At 49.9% G+C, this 17,402-nt stretch overlaps 1 protein-coding gene across 1 annotated transcript in view; it reads right to left on the bottom strand.

The window, feature by feature from the left end:
- Positions 1–17,402, bottom strand: part of BTBD16 (BTB domain containing 16) — a 56,833-nt gene that overhangs the window by 2,141 nt on the left and 37,290 nt on the right. Inside the window, exons 10-13 of the mRNA XM_047761641.1 lie at positions 5,506–5,597; positions 4,600–4,682; positions 2,485–2,562; positions 1,286–1,384 (exon numbers count right to left, since the gene is read on the bottom strand). Coding sequence (XP_047617597.1) covers positions 1,286–1,384; positions 2,485–2,562; positions 4,600–4,682; positions 5,506–5,597 — 352 coding nt within the window. The remainder of the gene's footprint in view (positions 1–1,285; positions 1,385–2,484; positions 2,563–4,599; positions 4,683–5,505; positions 5,598–17,402) is intronic.

Below are 17,402 nucleotides of genomic sequence, written 5' to 3'. Positions count from 1 at the left end.
GCCAGAATTTAAAAACCAACATAGTATTCACATGAGCATTTTGACTACTGTTGTTCCATAATTCATCTCTTCCATCCAGTAAAATCCATTATGTAGGGAAATGCCTGAGTCACTGAAGACCAAGAATTGGCCCAAGGAAGAGCCATGATTTGCTCAAGGACACAGAATGAAGCAGTGGCCAAGCTGGGATAAAAACCCACGTTTCTCATTTATGCATGAATTCACTTATCCATTCGTGATACAAACATACCGCCCCTATGTTCCCGGCTCTGTGATTGGCAGTGGTAATAAAAAGATTAATAAGATACAGTGTATCAAGGAACTTAAAGTTCAGGAGACTTATAATCGAATCCTATTTTGGAACATAGGGGTCCACCATCAGAGACGTCATTGTCATCATCACCATCATCATCTGGGCCCTGTTCCAAGCTCTTTGCACAATTTAACACATTTAATACTCACAACAACTGGCAGGGGTGGGGGTACGTCCTATTACCTTCTCTATCTTAAAGGTCAGAAAAGTGGACATAGGGAGGTTCCTGGGCTCCCCAAGATCATATGGCTCACTAGGCAGTTTGATTCACACTCCACTCTACTCTTCTGCCTCTCCTAAAAGTCCAGCAGGGAGCATGGAGATGAAGCCATCCACACTCCTAACTCCTCCAGAGTCCTGTCTGCAGTTCTGTTTTGCCACCCTAAACAACACCATTCCCACTCCCTTTATGGGCATACCCGTTACCTCCACCAAGGAACAGTCATCTGGACAGCATCACCAAGCATGTACAAAGTGAAGATGAATAGAGTGCCAAGTGTGGTTTCAGAAGATTAGCATTTAACCCTGGCTTTACCAGTAAAGGCCATATGAACATGAAGACACCCAACTTTGAGATCCTCATCTATCTATCTATCTATCTATCTATCTATCTATATATATATATATAGGCTGCACCCATGGCATGCAGAAGTTCCCAAGCCAGGGATCGAACTCAAGCCACGGCAGTGACCCAAGCTGCTGCAGTGACAATGCCAGATCCTTAACCCACTGCACCACAAGGGAACTCCAAGATCCACATCTATTGAATGGGTTAACTACAGCAACATTGAAACATTGGTGCAAATAGCATATGCCATCCTGTCCATGAGTGTGATTAGTCCCAGGCTTACAACACATTCCAAATTAATGGGTAATTCGTGTTTAATGAACTATTATTAATTCCTATGAATTGACTCTGAGTCTCCAAGGCTGTTTCAGAGACATACCTTTCTTGTGCTCTGTCCTTCTTACCTGCATGTGGAAACTATACGAGGTCGTATCATGTTTGATTCCCTTTATCTCAAAGAAGAATCCATATATGGCAATCGTCTTTGAATGTGTTGTATACTCCTAAATTGGGAAAGATAGGAACCAAAGTGATGGGGAAAAAAATCCTCAGGGTTCACAGGCAAGAGGACAAAGCCTAAACAATTCTAGTTCCAACCACTAAAGTGACTAATTTGTGATTTAAAACACAAGAGCAATTTCAGCCTAGGAGGCAAAAGAAATGACAGATTGTAGTGACTTCACAAATCCTTACAGATTTAGCACTTGGTGGCCATACTATTTGCCCCTTCTTGGGGAGAAGAATGAGTTAAGCATGTTCTTAGATGACTCTGAATCTGCAGACCTTTGAAACAAAGCTTTTCGCTCCAATCCAATGTGACTAGGAGACCCTCCATGCTCACAGTATTGCAGAGTGTCCCGGCGACTGCAGTCTGCAGTCCATCAACTTGGGCAGGTCTCTGAACCCAGCCCCTCTAGGCCTGACCCAAAGGGGAGTCTCCGAAGATAGATTCAGGGCCCCAAACCCTTAAAACACAAGTTCTTTTGAGATCACTACCAGGATGGCTTTAGTTGGAAGAGAGCAGCAATTTCTTGGAGGATGGTGCCTATTAAAAGAGCCAAGACCCAGCGCAGTTGCCAGCCCCTCAGGCTCTCCTGGCGACTGAGCACCCAGACGACTTAAGCCTGAGCTCCCTGACCCACTGCTGCTTTGATTCTGGGCTGCATCAGAATAGCTGCTTAGATGGTCATCCTCACAGGCTTAAACATGGACTCGAAGTGGAACCTCTTCGTGAGTAGTTGGCAGCTCTCTCTATTTGTGGGGAAGAGGATGACCAATTCAACCCAGCTTGCCCCAGCCTTCGCTGGTTTTAGAGCAGAAAATCCTGCATCTGTAAGGAAACGCCTCTCACCTTGGAAAACTGGGACAGTTGGTTATTCTTGTGGCAAATCTCGGACATGCATGGAAAGTTACTGAATGACCTCTCCCTGTGAATTTTACTTCCAAGGGGGCTGCCAGTGTGCCCCAGAGACTCCTACAATGTCCTCTTCTGCCATGGCCTTCCTACCAGAGGTAAGAAGTGACCGTGGCCATTGTACAAAGGTCCTTAACCAAGCACAGGATGGGGCGGTTCCTCCCCTTGCTCAGGCCCAGTGGTCAGTACCTGGTTAAAGAGCAGCCCGAACCTCACCGCCTGGGTGGTAAAATCTCTCACGTGGGCCATGTCGCCCCCACTCTCCAGCTGAAAGGAAAACACACACCACTTACCAGCAACCCGCTCTGTGCCCTAAAGTGTTCTGTCTCTGGAGCTACACTCATCCATGAATCCAGCCCACAGTATTTACTGAAACCCTACCAGCCGGGTACCATGCTCAATGCTTTCAGAGGATGCAAAGATGAGAACGAGAAAAATGCCCCAGTGTCTTACTGGGGAAATAAAGTGTGTACATCAGTAGCCTGATCAGGAGGCAGAGGATGATCAGGGCTAGAAAGTCCAGAGAAATTACGGCCCCACACGGCTGGCTCCACGTTAGGGCTGCGGCCCAGAGGAGCTGATTTCAGGAGGATGATGTTGGCAGCAGGGGGTAAAAGGAAGGAGGCAGGCAAGGCCAGAAGGACATGAAGAGGGAGATGGGGGGTTTCCGGAGGTGTCCAGCCCCAGCCCCGGGACGGCCCCCCCCACCTCCCATCTCCCCACCCAGCCTTGCCCCTGCTCTGTCAGAGCGCGCTTCTGAGTCAGGTCCCTGAGAAACCCAGTTCCACGGAGTGGTTATCTACTGCGCAGGGCACACTGAGCCCTGCGGTCTGCACATTACAATAGGTATTTGTTGAGCCAAATTGAATTTTAACTAGGGACTCATAAATCTTCAGAACTCAAACACTGCTCCACTTCATTTCTGAATGACTGGAAACACGTAAGAAGCACAAGAGTTTGCACAGACAACTCACAAAGGGAGAAATGCCACATGGAAAAATATTCACATTTACTGGTAATAAAAACGCATGATGAAAGTTGAGATGCTGCTGTTCGCTTCGCAATTAACACCAAGGGACCTGAAGGAAACTGCTCTATGATGCTGAGCTGGCACAAAGTAAGACACCTTACTCGTTTGTCGCTGAGGGAAGAGTAATTTGGGCCCGATTGTCGTAATAGGTGTCAAGAATAAAAGCACACAGTCCTTTGGGGGCCAGTATTTTCACTTTCAAGAATCTCCTATAAGAAAATAATTCTAAGAAGAATAAAGTAAACCATTACATGCAAAGGCATTCACCACACAGTCTATTTATAACAATTGACAGTTAGAAACATTATGACTTTTCTACAGTAAAGGAAAAGCCAAGGAGCATTGACTGCAGCATATCCTCTTGGTGGAAGACTCTGCTGCCATTAAAAATGGTGATAAGACACTATTCATAAAACAGATAACCCACAAGGATCTACTGTAGAGCACAGAGAACTATACACAGCGTTTTGTAATAACCTATAATGGAAAAAAATCTGAAAAAGAATATATATACACATACAGGTGCTGTACACTTGAAACCAACACAGCTTTGTAAATCAACTATACTTCAATTTTCTAAAATGGTGGATAAGAAGCACATTTCATTAAGTGTAGTTTTTAAAAAAGACTGGAAGGCCATAGAATGCAATAAGATGTTAGCACTGGTAGTTTCTGGATCATGGGTCTGAGGCTATGTGTTTTCTTTCAATTTCTCTGCATTTTGAATTTTTTTTCTTTTTTTTTTTTCTTTTTTCTTTTTAGGGCTGCACGTGTGGCAGATGGAAGTTCCCAGGGGTCAGATCAGAGCTGCAGCTGTCGGCCTATACCACAGTTCACGGCAATGCTGGATCCTTTAACCCGCTGATCGAGGTCAGGATTGAACCTGCATCCTCATGGATATTAATGGGTTCATTATCGCTGAGCCACGAGGGGAACTCCTGCATTTTGAAAATTTTCAATAATAGGTACATGACGTTTGTGTCTGTGAGGAGACTCTACTGGGAGGGCTGTGGGAGTGGCTAAGGCTGTGGGTGTGGCCAATGGTCCCCCACTCTCCAGGTCAGCAGGGCAGGTGCTCTGAACACCTGGGCTCAAGGTGGGGCCTCCTTTGTCCCCTTCCCATGAGGCACACTGCACTTCTGCTGCGCAGGATCCAGATACTGCCTGACCTCAAAGGCCCAGAGGTTTCAAATGCAAAACACATCTCCAGAAAGAGCAAAGTCAGAAAGGCCATAAATCTCCATAACTATTTCCTTGCTGAGCTGGCAACTCACCGCGTGGTAATGGCTGGCTGTAACCCGGACCAGCCAGGATTCAGGGAAGAAGTTAATGTGCCTTAGCTCCTCCAGATGCTTGCCTGGAAACACAAAGGGAACATTCTTACAGATTTATTCATAACAGAGCCTCATTTACAGAGGGGAAAAGGAGGAAGTCAGGAGCTAAGGACTGGAGGGCCGCCCCAGCCCCCAGACGCATGCCATGGGGGGAACCTAAGTGGGACATCCCAGACCGCTTTCCCCCATAACCCCACCCCCTGCCCCTGCCACAATCCTGCCCAGGGAGGGAGGGTTGAGATCTGACACTCAGGGTCTTTGGTCAACACTATCTGGGCCCCGTCAACCGTCTGTGGGTTTTCCAGCCACTCACTCTACCTGGACAACTGGAAACCGGTGTTGAAAAGTTCTCAAATGTCCTTTCAGATGCAAAGACCTCACTGGGCTGCCCTTACCAGAGCCTCAAGAGTTCCGTCCCTTTCCAAGGCCTGCCATGGGCCCGGAGTGTGCGGCTGAGAAGATGCTCAAGCAGGAGCACAGACCCACAGTTTTCTCCCAAACCGCCCAGCGAGGGGCCTAGAGAGGATGCCTGAGGGGCGGGGCCCGCGCCGAGAGGGCAGGGACACAGCGCCGGGCACGGGGTTCTCTGTGTGCACCTGCCCGGCCTGTTGGCCCCTTCCATCCTCATCATGTTGCACAGAAGCTCTGATTACCCCCATTTTACAGATGAGGACCCTGAGACCAGGCAGTTAAGTAACCTCCCCAGAGCCACACATCTTGGAAGTGGCAAAGCCAGATCTCGGCTGATTCCTTTGGAAATGTCCAGTGGGGCTTCCCTGGGAGTGGCTTGTCGGGGTGAGGTCCCCAACAGCCTCCCTGGACCGGCTCCCACGGGCTGGGGCTCACCTTTGATGATGCCGTGCAGACGCAGGCAAAGGAAGAGCGGCGTCAAGGTCTGTCCTACGTCCTGTTCCAGAAAGGAGCACGTCTTGGGGAAGCTTAGCAGAGGTGCAACGAGAAAGAAAAGGCCTTCAGAAAACTCCTTTCTGGAATTGGTCAGGGCTCGTGGGTCATGTCAAGAGACTAGCAGTTCCCCCAGCCAGGGGGAGACGGAACCCAGTTCCCTCTGGATGGGTGATGAGTACAGGAGCAGAGGGCGGTGCCCCTGAGGCTGTGACACAAAGGGTTATATTCCCCTCTACACCTACCACCCAGTAGGTGCCTGATAAATACTCATGGGGCAGCTCCTGTTGTGGCTCAGCGAGTTAAGAGCCCGACACGGTATCCGAGAGGATGGGGTTCAATCTCTGGCTCCGATCAGTGGGTTGAGGATCCAGCGTTGCCACAGATTGCAGCGAGGCTGCAGATGTGGCTGGGATCCAGTGTTGCTGGGGCTGCGGTGTAGGCCTGCGGCTGCAGCTCTGATTCAACCTTTAGCCTGGGAACCTCCATATGCCACAGGTGTGAAAAAGACAATGGGAACGCATGGGACTGATCAGAGGGTTTCCAGATACATTTTCTCAAGGGGCGAACAGGACAAGTATCACCGACTCCATTTTATTTTATTTATTTACTTATTTTTATCTTCTTGCCTTTTCAAGGGCCACTCCCACCATATATGGAGACCCCCAGGCCAGGGATCTAATCAGAGCCATAGCCACCGGCCTACACCAGAGCCACAGCAAAGCCAGATCCGAGCCGCATCTGCAACCAACACCACAGCTCACAGCAACACCAGATCCTCAACCCACTGAGCAAGGCCAGGGATCGAACCCACAACCTCATGGTTCCTAGTCAGATTCATTAACCACTGCGCCACAACGGGAACTCCCGACTCCATTTTATAGATGAAAAACCAATGCCTCAGCCAGGACTGGAACTCTTGGCTTCTGACTCCTCCTCCACACACGCTGCTCTTTGAATAAGCGGCTAGTGTAGGCGCGTCCAAAGCACTTCCAGGGAGAGTTAAAAGGAAAGTCGGATGAGTGGTTAACTGGTTTTAGCGGCTGGTGCCAGGGTCAGATGTGTGACAGTGCTAATATGAAACTCCAGTTAATTTCCACACAGGGCCGAGGTCAGGGCTGGGTTGAGATCAGATTCCCCTTGAGAAGACACGTACTCACAGACACACGTCCACCACTCCTGTTTTGAAACCACTGGCTTCATAAAAGGGTCACTTTGGACAAATGGGGACCAGGAGGATGATTATTCCAAATCCCCTTGGAAATGCAAAGTCATTCCCTTAAGGCAGATCCTGCCTGGGACCAGCCAAAGGCACTTTGAGAATATTTTTCCATGAATCAAGACTGATGTCCCCAACACACCCTGTCCCAGCCACACTGCCCACGCCACTGGCCCCGTGTCCGGCCTCTGCTGGGGGTCCTGCCAACCTGCCTGGGGGCCTCATGCTTTCAAAGATCTGGGAATTCCTGGGACTCTCAACTGCTCCTAATGTCTTCTTCCCACAAAAGAAGTTTGGGGGTGCCAAGGTGCTGTGAGGGGGGGAAGGGGTGAGAAGACAGAAGAGTTAAATCAAATTCAATGATTATTAGAACCCACTGGGGGAGTTCTCGTCGTGGCTCAGTGGTTAATGAACCCAACTAGTATCCATGAGGATGAGGGTTTGATCCCTGGCCTTGCTCAGTGGGTTAAGAATCCCACGTTGCCATGAACTGTGGTGTGGGTCGCAGATGTGGCTCAGATCTGGCGTGGCTGCGGCTGTGGTGTAGGCCAGCAGCTGCAGCTCCAATTTGACCCCTAGCCTGGGAACTTCCATATGCTACAGGTGTAGCCCTAAAAAAACACCAAAAGCAAGCAAGCAAGCAAGCAAAGAAAGAAAGAAAGAGAGAGAGAGAGGGAAAGAAAGAAAGAAAGAAAGAAAGAAAGAAAGAAAGAAAGAAAGAAAGAAAGAAAGAAAGAAAGAAAGAAAGGAAGAAAGGAAGAAAGAAAGAATCCACTGGGGGCCTGTCTCTGGGAGTGGATGGACCAGGCATAACTAGAGGAAGGCTGATAGGTCCAGGAGTGCTCGGCTACCTATCCTGGAACCAGCCCTCCATTGCCCCGGCAGGCAGAGCTGGGCTAGTGTGGGTTGTGCCAGTGCCCTGAGAATAAATGTATATGTTAGCTGGACAAATACACCCCCTTGCCCCCTTTCCCTGAACTGAGCACTGCCCACTTCCCTGCCTCTCTCTCCCCACTGAAGGAGGTACAAGTGAGATGGCATCATGGCGGGAGCAGGTGTTCAGGAGGGAAGAGGGGCGGGGCTGGGCCAGTGCCCCCAGCTGAGCCCAGGGCTTTGGTGACTGAGCCCACACTCTCAGCACAGGCTCCCACAGCCCCAAGCAGCCCCTGCGAAGTGAACACTTGCTGGAGGTGCAGGTTAATACAGGTTCAGCCCAGAAAGGAAGGACCTGCCAGAGGACATCCCCTCTGGCTCAGAAACCCCCAGGCGCCAACTCACACCGTTAAGGAAAGGATGCTGGGAGAGCAGGAAGGACCCAAGGCCACTGACTCTCCCTGTGAGAGGCCCCCAGACCTGACCATCAGGTGGGACCTCTCCAGACAGACCTCCTTGTCACCCAGAAAGGATTCTGAAAGAGATTTGTGGGGGTTTTGCTTTTTGTTTTTTGAGTTTTGTTTTTTTGTGTTTTTTTGTTTGGTTTGGTTTTTTTGGCTAAGCCTCTGGCATCAGAGGTTCTGGGTCCAGAGACTGAACTCAAGCCACAGCAGTGACAACACCAGGTCTTTAACCCACTGAGCCACCAGGGGACTCCTGGAAGAGCTTTGTTGAGACAGGTGACTGGACTTTCTGGTTCCTCTGGTCACAAATGGCACTGATGGTGATTGACTTGGACAGGGAACCAGTCAGCTCATCTACTGTCCAACCACTCTTTGGGTCCCCGAGCTTGGGCCCTGGAGTCAGGTAGACCAGGTTCCAGTCCTGGGCCAGCCGGCCATCAGCCATGTGACCAAGCCTTTCCAAGTTTCCCTCTCCTTCTCTGTCCGGGGGGTCAACAGCCACATGTGTTTCTCTGTGTAGTTGGGAGAAGGAAACTGGTGACAGTGCTTATGAGGGGCTGGGCACAGCTGCTGGTTCCCAGGGGTGCTCTGTGCCTCATCGTTACCGCCATGGTCCCCTTGTCTCCCTGAAAGCCACCTGGAGTCTCCAGTCCAATGCATCACCATGTCCTTTTTTTTTTTTTTTTTTGTCTTTTTGCCTTTTTAGACAGCATATGGAAATTCCCAGGCCAGGGGTTGAATTGGAGCTGTAGCCGCCGGCCTATGCCACAGCCACGGCAACACCAGATCTGAGCTGTGTCTGCGACCTACACCACAGCTCATGGCACCACTGGATCCTTAACCCACTGAGCAAGGCCAGGGATCGAACCTGCGTCCTCATGGATGCTAGTGGGGTTCGTTAACCGCTGAGCCATAACAGGAACTCCTATGACCATGTTCTTGGTGGCCTTATTTATCCTTGCCACCCTTTAAGTCGCCCAAGCCATGGGCCACCTCAAAGGAAGCAAACAGTGGGGATCCACCCCTTGAACCAACTGGTGTCCCCCTGTTCCTAGAGCCAGCTGGGGGGGGGGTCTCCACAGAGCCAACACTCTGCCCAGGCCTCCTGAGAACAGCTCAGCAGCCTAGTGCACTACCACCTAACCCGGCTCAACCCCGCCATCTGGGGGGCGGCATCTGTGCCTCTCTGGGCCCAGGATGCTCGCACTCACCTGAGGTCACACAAACCGGAGGAAGTTGGCTGCTACGTCGGGGAGCTCTTTGCATGGCTTTCGATGGAATCAGAGGCTGGCATGGGTCCCCCTGGCACTGAGCTCCATCTGTGCAAAGATCTCTTTGGGTTTAGCACTGACTTTTCTTGCACAATCTTCCAGCCATGGGTTCTGCCTCCTAAAGTTCATCAAGAAACCCTTGGGACATGACCCCCTTGGGGAGGTTCTTGATACTGAAAGATGCACCCACACTGGCTCTAGGTCCTGCTCTCAAAGCCTTGGGGACAAATCCCCCTCAGGAGCACTGAAAGGCAGTGCCTAGGACAAAGCTTCCATCTGACCAGCACGGACTGTAATTTTAGAGCTGCCGTTGGCCATGACCTTCTCCCTGCCCCCATCCTGTCATCTGTTGGAGTCATTTACCCTTTTAGACTCAGCACCCCATGAGCCCAGCACTTCAGAGTTTAGCCTTAAAATGCACACTCTACAATTCTGGCATCTGCTATGACGTGGATGATGCTTTCAAGACATCATGCTGAGTGAAATAAGCCAGATGCCAAAGGAAAAATATTGTAGGATCCCACTTAGGCGAGGTTCCTAGAACAGCCAAATTCACAGAGAGGGAGGTAGAGTGGCAGCTGTGGGGGGAGCGAGGAAAGGGGATTTAGTCTTTAATTGGTATGAGTTTCAGTGTGAGAAGATGAGCAATTTCTGGAGCTGGATGGTGGTGATGAGTGTACAACAACGTGAATAGGCTTAATGCCACTGAGCTGTGCACATAAAAATGGTGAGACGGCCAGCTTTATATGTATTCCACCACAATAAGAAAGAATGAGGCTTAAAAATTACTTGGTTTCTATGAAAAATATTCGAGATAATATTTCACAGGTGGAGGTCCCGTCGTGGCTCCGCAGTTATGAACCCAGTTGGTTTCCTTGAGGATGAGGATTCGATCCCTGGCCTTGCTTAGTGGGTTAAGGATCCAGCATCGCTGTGAGCTGTGGTGTAGGTCGCAGATGCAGCTTGGATCTGGTGTTTCTGTGGCTGTGGTGTGGGCCCGCAGCTACAGCTCCAATTCGACCCCTAGCCTGGGAACCTCCATGTGCCCCAGGAGCTGCCCTAAAAAGACAGAATATGTATATATTCTGAAGTTCAAAAAAAAATTACACACCCGGGTGCAAGCACATATGGTGAGAAGGGAACATGGCCTTTTTCAAAACCCAACTCAGTGTGGAAGACCTGGATGCTTCTCAAACCCAAGAAGCAGGAAATGGTTCTCGTGGCTCCTGACATCAAAGTGAGGCAGGGAAACAATTCTGAATGTCGCCGCCACCACCATCCCCTACCAACTGTCACCGCCATTCAGGATCTCCCGCCAAGTGCTGTGCTGGACCATTGGTTTGAGTCAGAATGAACCTATATCAGCCCCAATGAGGGGGTATTGTTAACCTCCACGCAGGAAGGTCAGGTGTTCGCCCAAAGTCTTACAGCCGCTTAACAGCAGGGGTGGGACTCAGACTCAGGGCTGCACCTTCTAACACACACCTCATTTATTGAAAGTCTTGTTTGTCTCAGCTTCCTAGGCTGTAGACTTTGTGAACTTGGGGATTGGTGTCTGTCTTACAGGGCCTGGCTCTCAAATGGCTTGCAACATGTTACATGAATTAATTGGATGAATGAACTGTCCCTGCCAACTCATCAGCCTTAATCCTACCATCCCACCCTTCCACTCCCCCAGAATTTGCCTTCTAGGAATGCAGCTCCAGCTCAAGTGCAGGCACGCACATGTTGCATGCACAGACCAGGCTATTCTAAGCCAGTTTTCCTGTGCTCACAGGGTCCTGTCTGTTGTTGCCACACTTATTTGTCAGGCCAAGTCCCATTGGTCATTTGTTGAGACCCAGGGCGATGTCATCTTGACTCTGGAGAAGAAGAGGACCCTGACCTTTGCCCAAAGGCAGAACTGGGACTCGAAAATCTGTCTAATGATGACTTAACTGCCTTTTGCACGTCCTGCATCCAGATACTGCACATTCCTTGTGCTCCTCCAAAGTCTCCACACTCACTGTTGCAGAAGACATTTCAAGGCACCCCGTTTGGCTAAGAAAGCCAGGCAGCCACATACCGGAAGTGCAAAGGTAGCAAGGAGTAGGCATCAATCACAATTAGGGACCTTGGAAAGAAGTGAGAGTCAGCTTCTTGGAAGCCAAGCTAAAGGGACAGGAGCAGTGCTGGTGAGAACCAGAGAAGAAACAAAAAAAGCAAGAAACACAAAAGTCAGGTCATGAGGAATCCTGGCCTGAAATGCATCACCCTCCCTGCACAGGGCTTGGTAGAGAGATGCTGAGAGAAAATAATTTGATTGCCCTCATGTCCATGACTCACGGAATATTTCAAAGTGAATGTTCTGGTAAAGAGATCAGAGTCATCATGCCAGGGGTGCCCAGTTTCATGATGACTCTGTGGTGCTATCTGCAAATGCCATCTATTAATCACAAGCGACTCAGAGCCTCTGCCCGCCCTGGCACCCAGCATCACAGGGCATTTCCTTCAAGACACCCACAGGCTGTGGTGCTGGGGTCCAGGGCATGGCTGGGTGGCTTTCCTTAGAGGCTCTTGTCGCACGGTAGGTGGGAAGGTAGTGCTGGCTTTGTCAGGCCACCGTGCACCCCCACAGCCAGCACATGCTCAGGTTATCTGGAATCTGTCCACTGAGCAGGTGAGATCCTGGGAGGCTTCCTGGAGGAGTTCCTCTGCCAGCTCCGTAAAGGCTGGGTCAGATTTGGATGGGGCACAGGAGGGAGGAGACGCCGCCACCACAGCAGTCAGGGAAATATAATAGCTGGGATCGTGTGGAAATTGGCTTTACTGACTGCTTTGAATGACCTCCTTCTGGTGAGGTTGCTGGAATCACCCTTGCAGTGTCTGAGAGGGACCCATTTAGCAATTAATAAATCTGCTCAGGACCAGGATTACAGGTCCATCAATGACTTGCCCTTAACCCTGAGATATCAAAGTGAAAGCATGAGTCAGAAGATTTAGGAGCCCCAGGTCCAGCCAGCTCCACCACCACTTTGCAAAACAAGCCAGGGTAAAGCCCCTCACCCTCCCTGGCCACCCATTCCTGGACGGATTTTTATAGACACTCTATTGAATGAAAGGATCTAGACATTAAAAAGTCTACTCTAGGAGTTCTCGTTGTGGCTCGGCAGTCACGAACCCGACTGGTATCCATGAAGATGCAGGTTCGATCCCTGGCCTCGGTCATTGGGTTAAGGATCCGGCATTGCCATGAGCTATGATGCGGGTCGCAGACACGGCTCAGATCTGATGTTGCTGTAGCTGTGATGTAGGCTGGCAGGTGCAGATCCAGTTCAGCCTCTAGCCTGGGAACTTCCGTATGTCACGGGTGTGGGCCTAAAAAAAAAGTTTCTATTTACATAAAATTCAAAAGCATCCAAGACATCTCCATGGTGAAAGTGGCCAGGATACTGCTCACCTTGACATGGGACAGGTACTGACTGAGGTAAGACACGGTGGGGGGCCAGTCAAGTTCTGTTTCTTGGTCTGGGTGGGTGCTGGCTACACAAGCCTGTGCTCTTTGTGACAATTCATTGAGCTGTTCACTTAAGGTTTGTGCACTTTGCTGTATGTATTTTTTGTTCTGATGAAACATGTACCTAAAAAAAAGTGGAAACTGTGCCTGTCTCTGACTCCTCTCCAAATGACAAGTTTTCAGACCTCTCAGACTGCTAACTGGAATGAAACGATAACTTTTCCTCCATGGACAAATGAAGGCAATGGTTTTGCTCCCATTTTTTGTTTGTTTGTTTTTCCTACAAGGAAATGTTAAATTTAATTCTGGACAGCCTGTTTGTTTTTCTAAATTAACCACTGCCAGGAAAACGGGCTGTGGGTGCCTAAGTGTGTGTGTGCGCGTGTGTACACACATACGTATTCACTTCTTACGCTGATTTAGACAGCAATGAAAATAAGCTTGAAGATGGGTTTTTGTTTTTGTTTTTTGTCTTTTTTTAGGGCTGCACTTGTGGCATATGGACCTTTTTCCAGGCTAGGGGTCGAATCAGAGCTGCAGCTGCCAGCCTTTACCACAGCCACAGCAACGTAGGATCGGAGTCACATCTGCAACCTACATCACAGCTTGAGGCAACACTGGATCCTTAATCCCGTGAGCGAGGCCAGGGATCGAATTCTCATCCTCATGGATACTAATTGGATTCTTAACCCCTGAGCCACAGGAACTCCCAGATGTTCTTAAACATTGGTTGAGGCAGAGAAATTGCCTCTTTAACTTTCCATTGGTATCCCTGGCATAGAGGACAAGTTCAATAACTATTTGTTGAATGAATAAAAAAAAAAAAATGAATAAAAGAACACAGAATAGAGAGCTCCCCCTGTGGTGCAGTGTATTAACTGCAGCGGCTCCAGTCTCAGAAGAGGTTTGGGTTCGATGCCCAGGCCTGTGCAGTGGGTTAAAGGATCTTGCTCCAGCTCTGGCTCGGATTCAGTTCCTGGCCCAGGAACTTCCATATGCTGGGGGAATAGCCATAAAAATTTTAAAAAAAGGAGTTCCCGTAGTGGCGCAGTGGTTAACGAATCCGACTAGGAACCATGAGCTTGCGGGTTCGGTCCCTGCCCTTGCTCAGTGGGTTAACGATCTGGCGTTGCCGTGAGCTGTGGTGTAGGTTGCAGACGTGGCTCGGATCCCGCGTTGCTGTGGTTCTGGCGTAGGCTGGCGGCTCTGGCTCCGATTCGACCCCTAGCCTGGGAACCTCCATATGCCGTGGGAGCGGCCCAAGAAATAGCAAAAAAAGACAAAAAATTAAAATTAAAAAAAATAGAATGGTAGAAAAGGTTTGGATATGTGTCTTTATTTGCAGGTACAGTGGTGGTGAAGGAGTTAACTATTCAAGTGCCTTCACTCCGAGTTTGTCCTGCGGATGCTGATAAGACAGGTGGGAAAAGGAGTATCTGGTCTATTTCACTCAATTACTGCTCCAAACCCTCCCTTTTCGGGAGACTCCCTCTGCATGTGGAAGTTCCTGGGCCAGGGATGGAAACTATGCCACAGCTGCAACCCGAGCCACAGCAGTAGCAATGCTGGATCCTTAACCCACTGCGCCACCAGGGGACTCCTAAGCCCTTGTCTGTGGCACATTGGGCTAGCCAAGGTCACACCCAGAGTGGCAGCTCAGCCTCATTCCCGGTAATTCTAATATTTGGGGCTCTCGTCCCCCTGCTGCCACATTACAAAAGCACAGTCCTATTTTGGAGGTGCCCATGTTGTGATGGTCCACTCTGACCTCCGTCCCCCAACCTGGGAGATACGTTAGAAGTCACTCTGTCATTGAAGTCACTTCATCAATAGATACAACTTTTAAGAGTTGGACCAAATAGCCAACTTCCTTGGTTCCCAGCGACTGCCCGTCTGCCCACTTTTTAATGCTCCTGGCACGCCGCTGTCGACAGCCATGGAAACTTTCTTGATTAGCTCTCCCTTCTGTCTTCACTGAACTGTGAAGCTCAGCTCCCGTGGTGACTCAATTCTGGCCCAGGCTGACCATGACTTCCACCGCTGGAGCAGGGGTGCCTTCTTGCCGCCCAGGCTCTCACACCAGCAGCTCAGAGGCTCAGCCCTGGGGATCCTCAGGGAGAAATGGCCAACACAGAGCATGGGCACCACTGCTGCCCACTCCCACATCCAGGATAGACAGCCCCAGCCTATGGAGGCATTAAGCCTTAGAACGCTTCCTAGTCTAGTCCACCCAACAGGCCTGTTCTCTGAATTTGGCACCCCCAAAGTAAGACCCACTGCTCTGGGGGGAACCAAGCTCTTAAGAATGTGTGATGTAATCTCACCATTCAATAAGCTATTACACGCTCAGCACAGTGCCTTCATTGAATAAGCCATTATATGCTAAGCTGGGGGTGCAATAATCGATTGCAGAGCCTTCCTTTTTTCTTTTTGCTATTTTAGGGCCACCCTCACAGCATATGGAAGTTCCCAGGCTAGGAGTTGAATCAGAGCTGTAGCTGCCAGCCTACGTCACAGCCACAGCAACGTGGGATCCGAGCCACGTCTGTGACCTATACCACAGCTCACAGCAACACTGGATCCTTAACCCACTGAGCAAGGCCAGGGATGGCACCCGCATCCTCATGGATCCTAGCTGGGTTTGTTAACCACTGAGCCATGAAGGGAACTCCTGCAGACCCTTTCTGTAAGCCGCTCATGATGTACAGAACCCAGGCGCCCTCCAAGGCGTTCGTAAGGAACTGGTTGGTGAGGCTCCTGGGGAGGCTCCACCTTGGATGGATTGAGAAGAGGAGGCGGAGACGGCTGGGGTGGGGGGAGCAGAAGCAGCTAGTGCTAATCCCTCAGCGAAGGAGTCTGGGGACTCAGGGGACAGGAATTTGACAGGTGGAGGCTGTTGACTGGGAAGCATCTTACAGGTACCACCATTCGTGGGCAGGAGAGTGGGCTGGGATGGGAGAAGAACCAACCACCATCCTAAAAATGGGTCATGGTCCTCAAAGTTGGGGGTGGACCTGGGTGACCAAGGTCGGGGGAGAGCATCTGAAGTCCAGGTTGCCTCCTATCTTCTCCCAAGGGGACACCAAGCTTGCTGAGGGAGGGACAGGAGGGGAGGGGACTAGGGAGGCTGGCCGGACTCACTCCAGCACTGCAGGCAGAGAACATGGCCGGGGAGGGGGGGGGGGAATAACACCCCAGTTTTCAGGTTGGAACAGCGAGACAAGTTAGAGATACACAAATGGTTTCCAACAAGGAAAACCATGCAGGCTCAGGGGCTTGGGGAAAGGCACGTGGACAAGGCTGAGGTTTGGGGTCAAAATGGAATTAATGCAGATTCGGAAGGAAAGGAGACCCACCCAGGAAGGCCCAGGAAACCCCAGTTTTAGGGGAAGGGGTCATTCGCCTTAGTTCTCTCACCCCCACTTGCTTCTCGCACATTAAAAACACAGATCAAATGAATCACTCACATTCTCACTCATTTCCTATCTCTCTGTTCTAGACATTTCCAGTATGAGGGCTAACCTGGTGCTAAATAGCGACGTTTCCTGGTGTGCATGACTCACGGGAAAAAGTGTCTCTTGGGCTATTAAAAGAGTAGGGGAGGGTGGATTTACGACATTTGGGTTCAAAGCAAATTATATAGAAACTAAGCAAGAACATATCATTCGGGCGCTGAGTACTGCTTTCCCCAAATAACGAGACAGGAAAAATGGGCTCTTGAGTTGACAGGGTGCACAGATGTTCCAGAAAAGGATTAAATGCTTCAGAACAATGCAAATAAAACTTGGCTTAAGCAGGCCCATCTGCGGATGAATATGTGGAAGATGTGTTCATCCGCTAAACTCACTTGTACAAAAGAAACGGAGTCTCTCAACTTCCTCGAACACGCCTTATCCGGCTGAGGTGGGGAAGAGGACGTAAACCTGATAACGAAGGTAACACTTCCGGTCTAGGACAGGTCCTCGAGGACCACGTGGCACTGCCGGACTACAGAGCCACCGCACTGGCAGCCAGCTTGAATGACGTGAGTGCATTTACAAAGCTTTAATTGAGGCTAATGAAACACACTACGGAGCCTGCTTTCACTCTCACCCCAACCCCGTCCCCCTGCCTGGTGCTGCCAGAGCTGACACAGCTGATGGGGTTGAACAGATAAAAACACTGCTGATGGGGCTGAACAGACAGAAAACACAGGCAGAGGAGGACCCAGGGAGGGGAAGAAGATGCACTGCAAGGCGGATTTAGACCTCAGAGGACAGCATGGAGGTGCCTTAAAAAACTAAATATAGAGCTACCATATGATCCTGCAATCCCACTCTTGAGCACACATCCAGAGAAAACTATAATTCGAAAAGATACATGCACCCCAAGGTTCACTGCAGCACTGTTTACAATAGCCAAGACACAAAAGCAACCTAAATGTCCATTGACAGAGGAAAGAATAAAGAAGGTGTGGTGCACACATACAATGGAATATTACACAGCCATTAAAAAGGATGAAATAATGCCATTTATAG

This window comes from Phacochoerus africanus, chromosome 15 (genome assembly GCF_016906955.1).
Source record: "Phacochoerus africanus isolate WHEZ1 chromosome 15, ROS_Pafr_v1, whole genome shotgun sequence".
NCBI lineage: Eukaryota > Metazoa > Chordata > Mammalia > Artiodactyla > Suidae > Phacochoerus > Phacochoerus africanus.
This window is presented reverse-complemented; position numbering and strand designations above follow the sequence as displayed.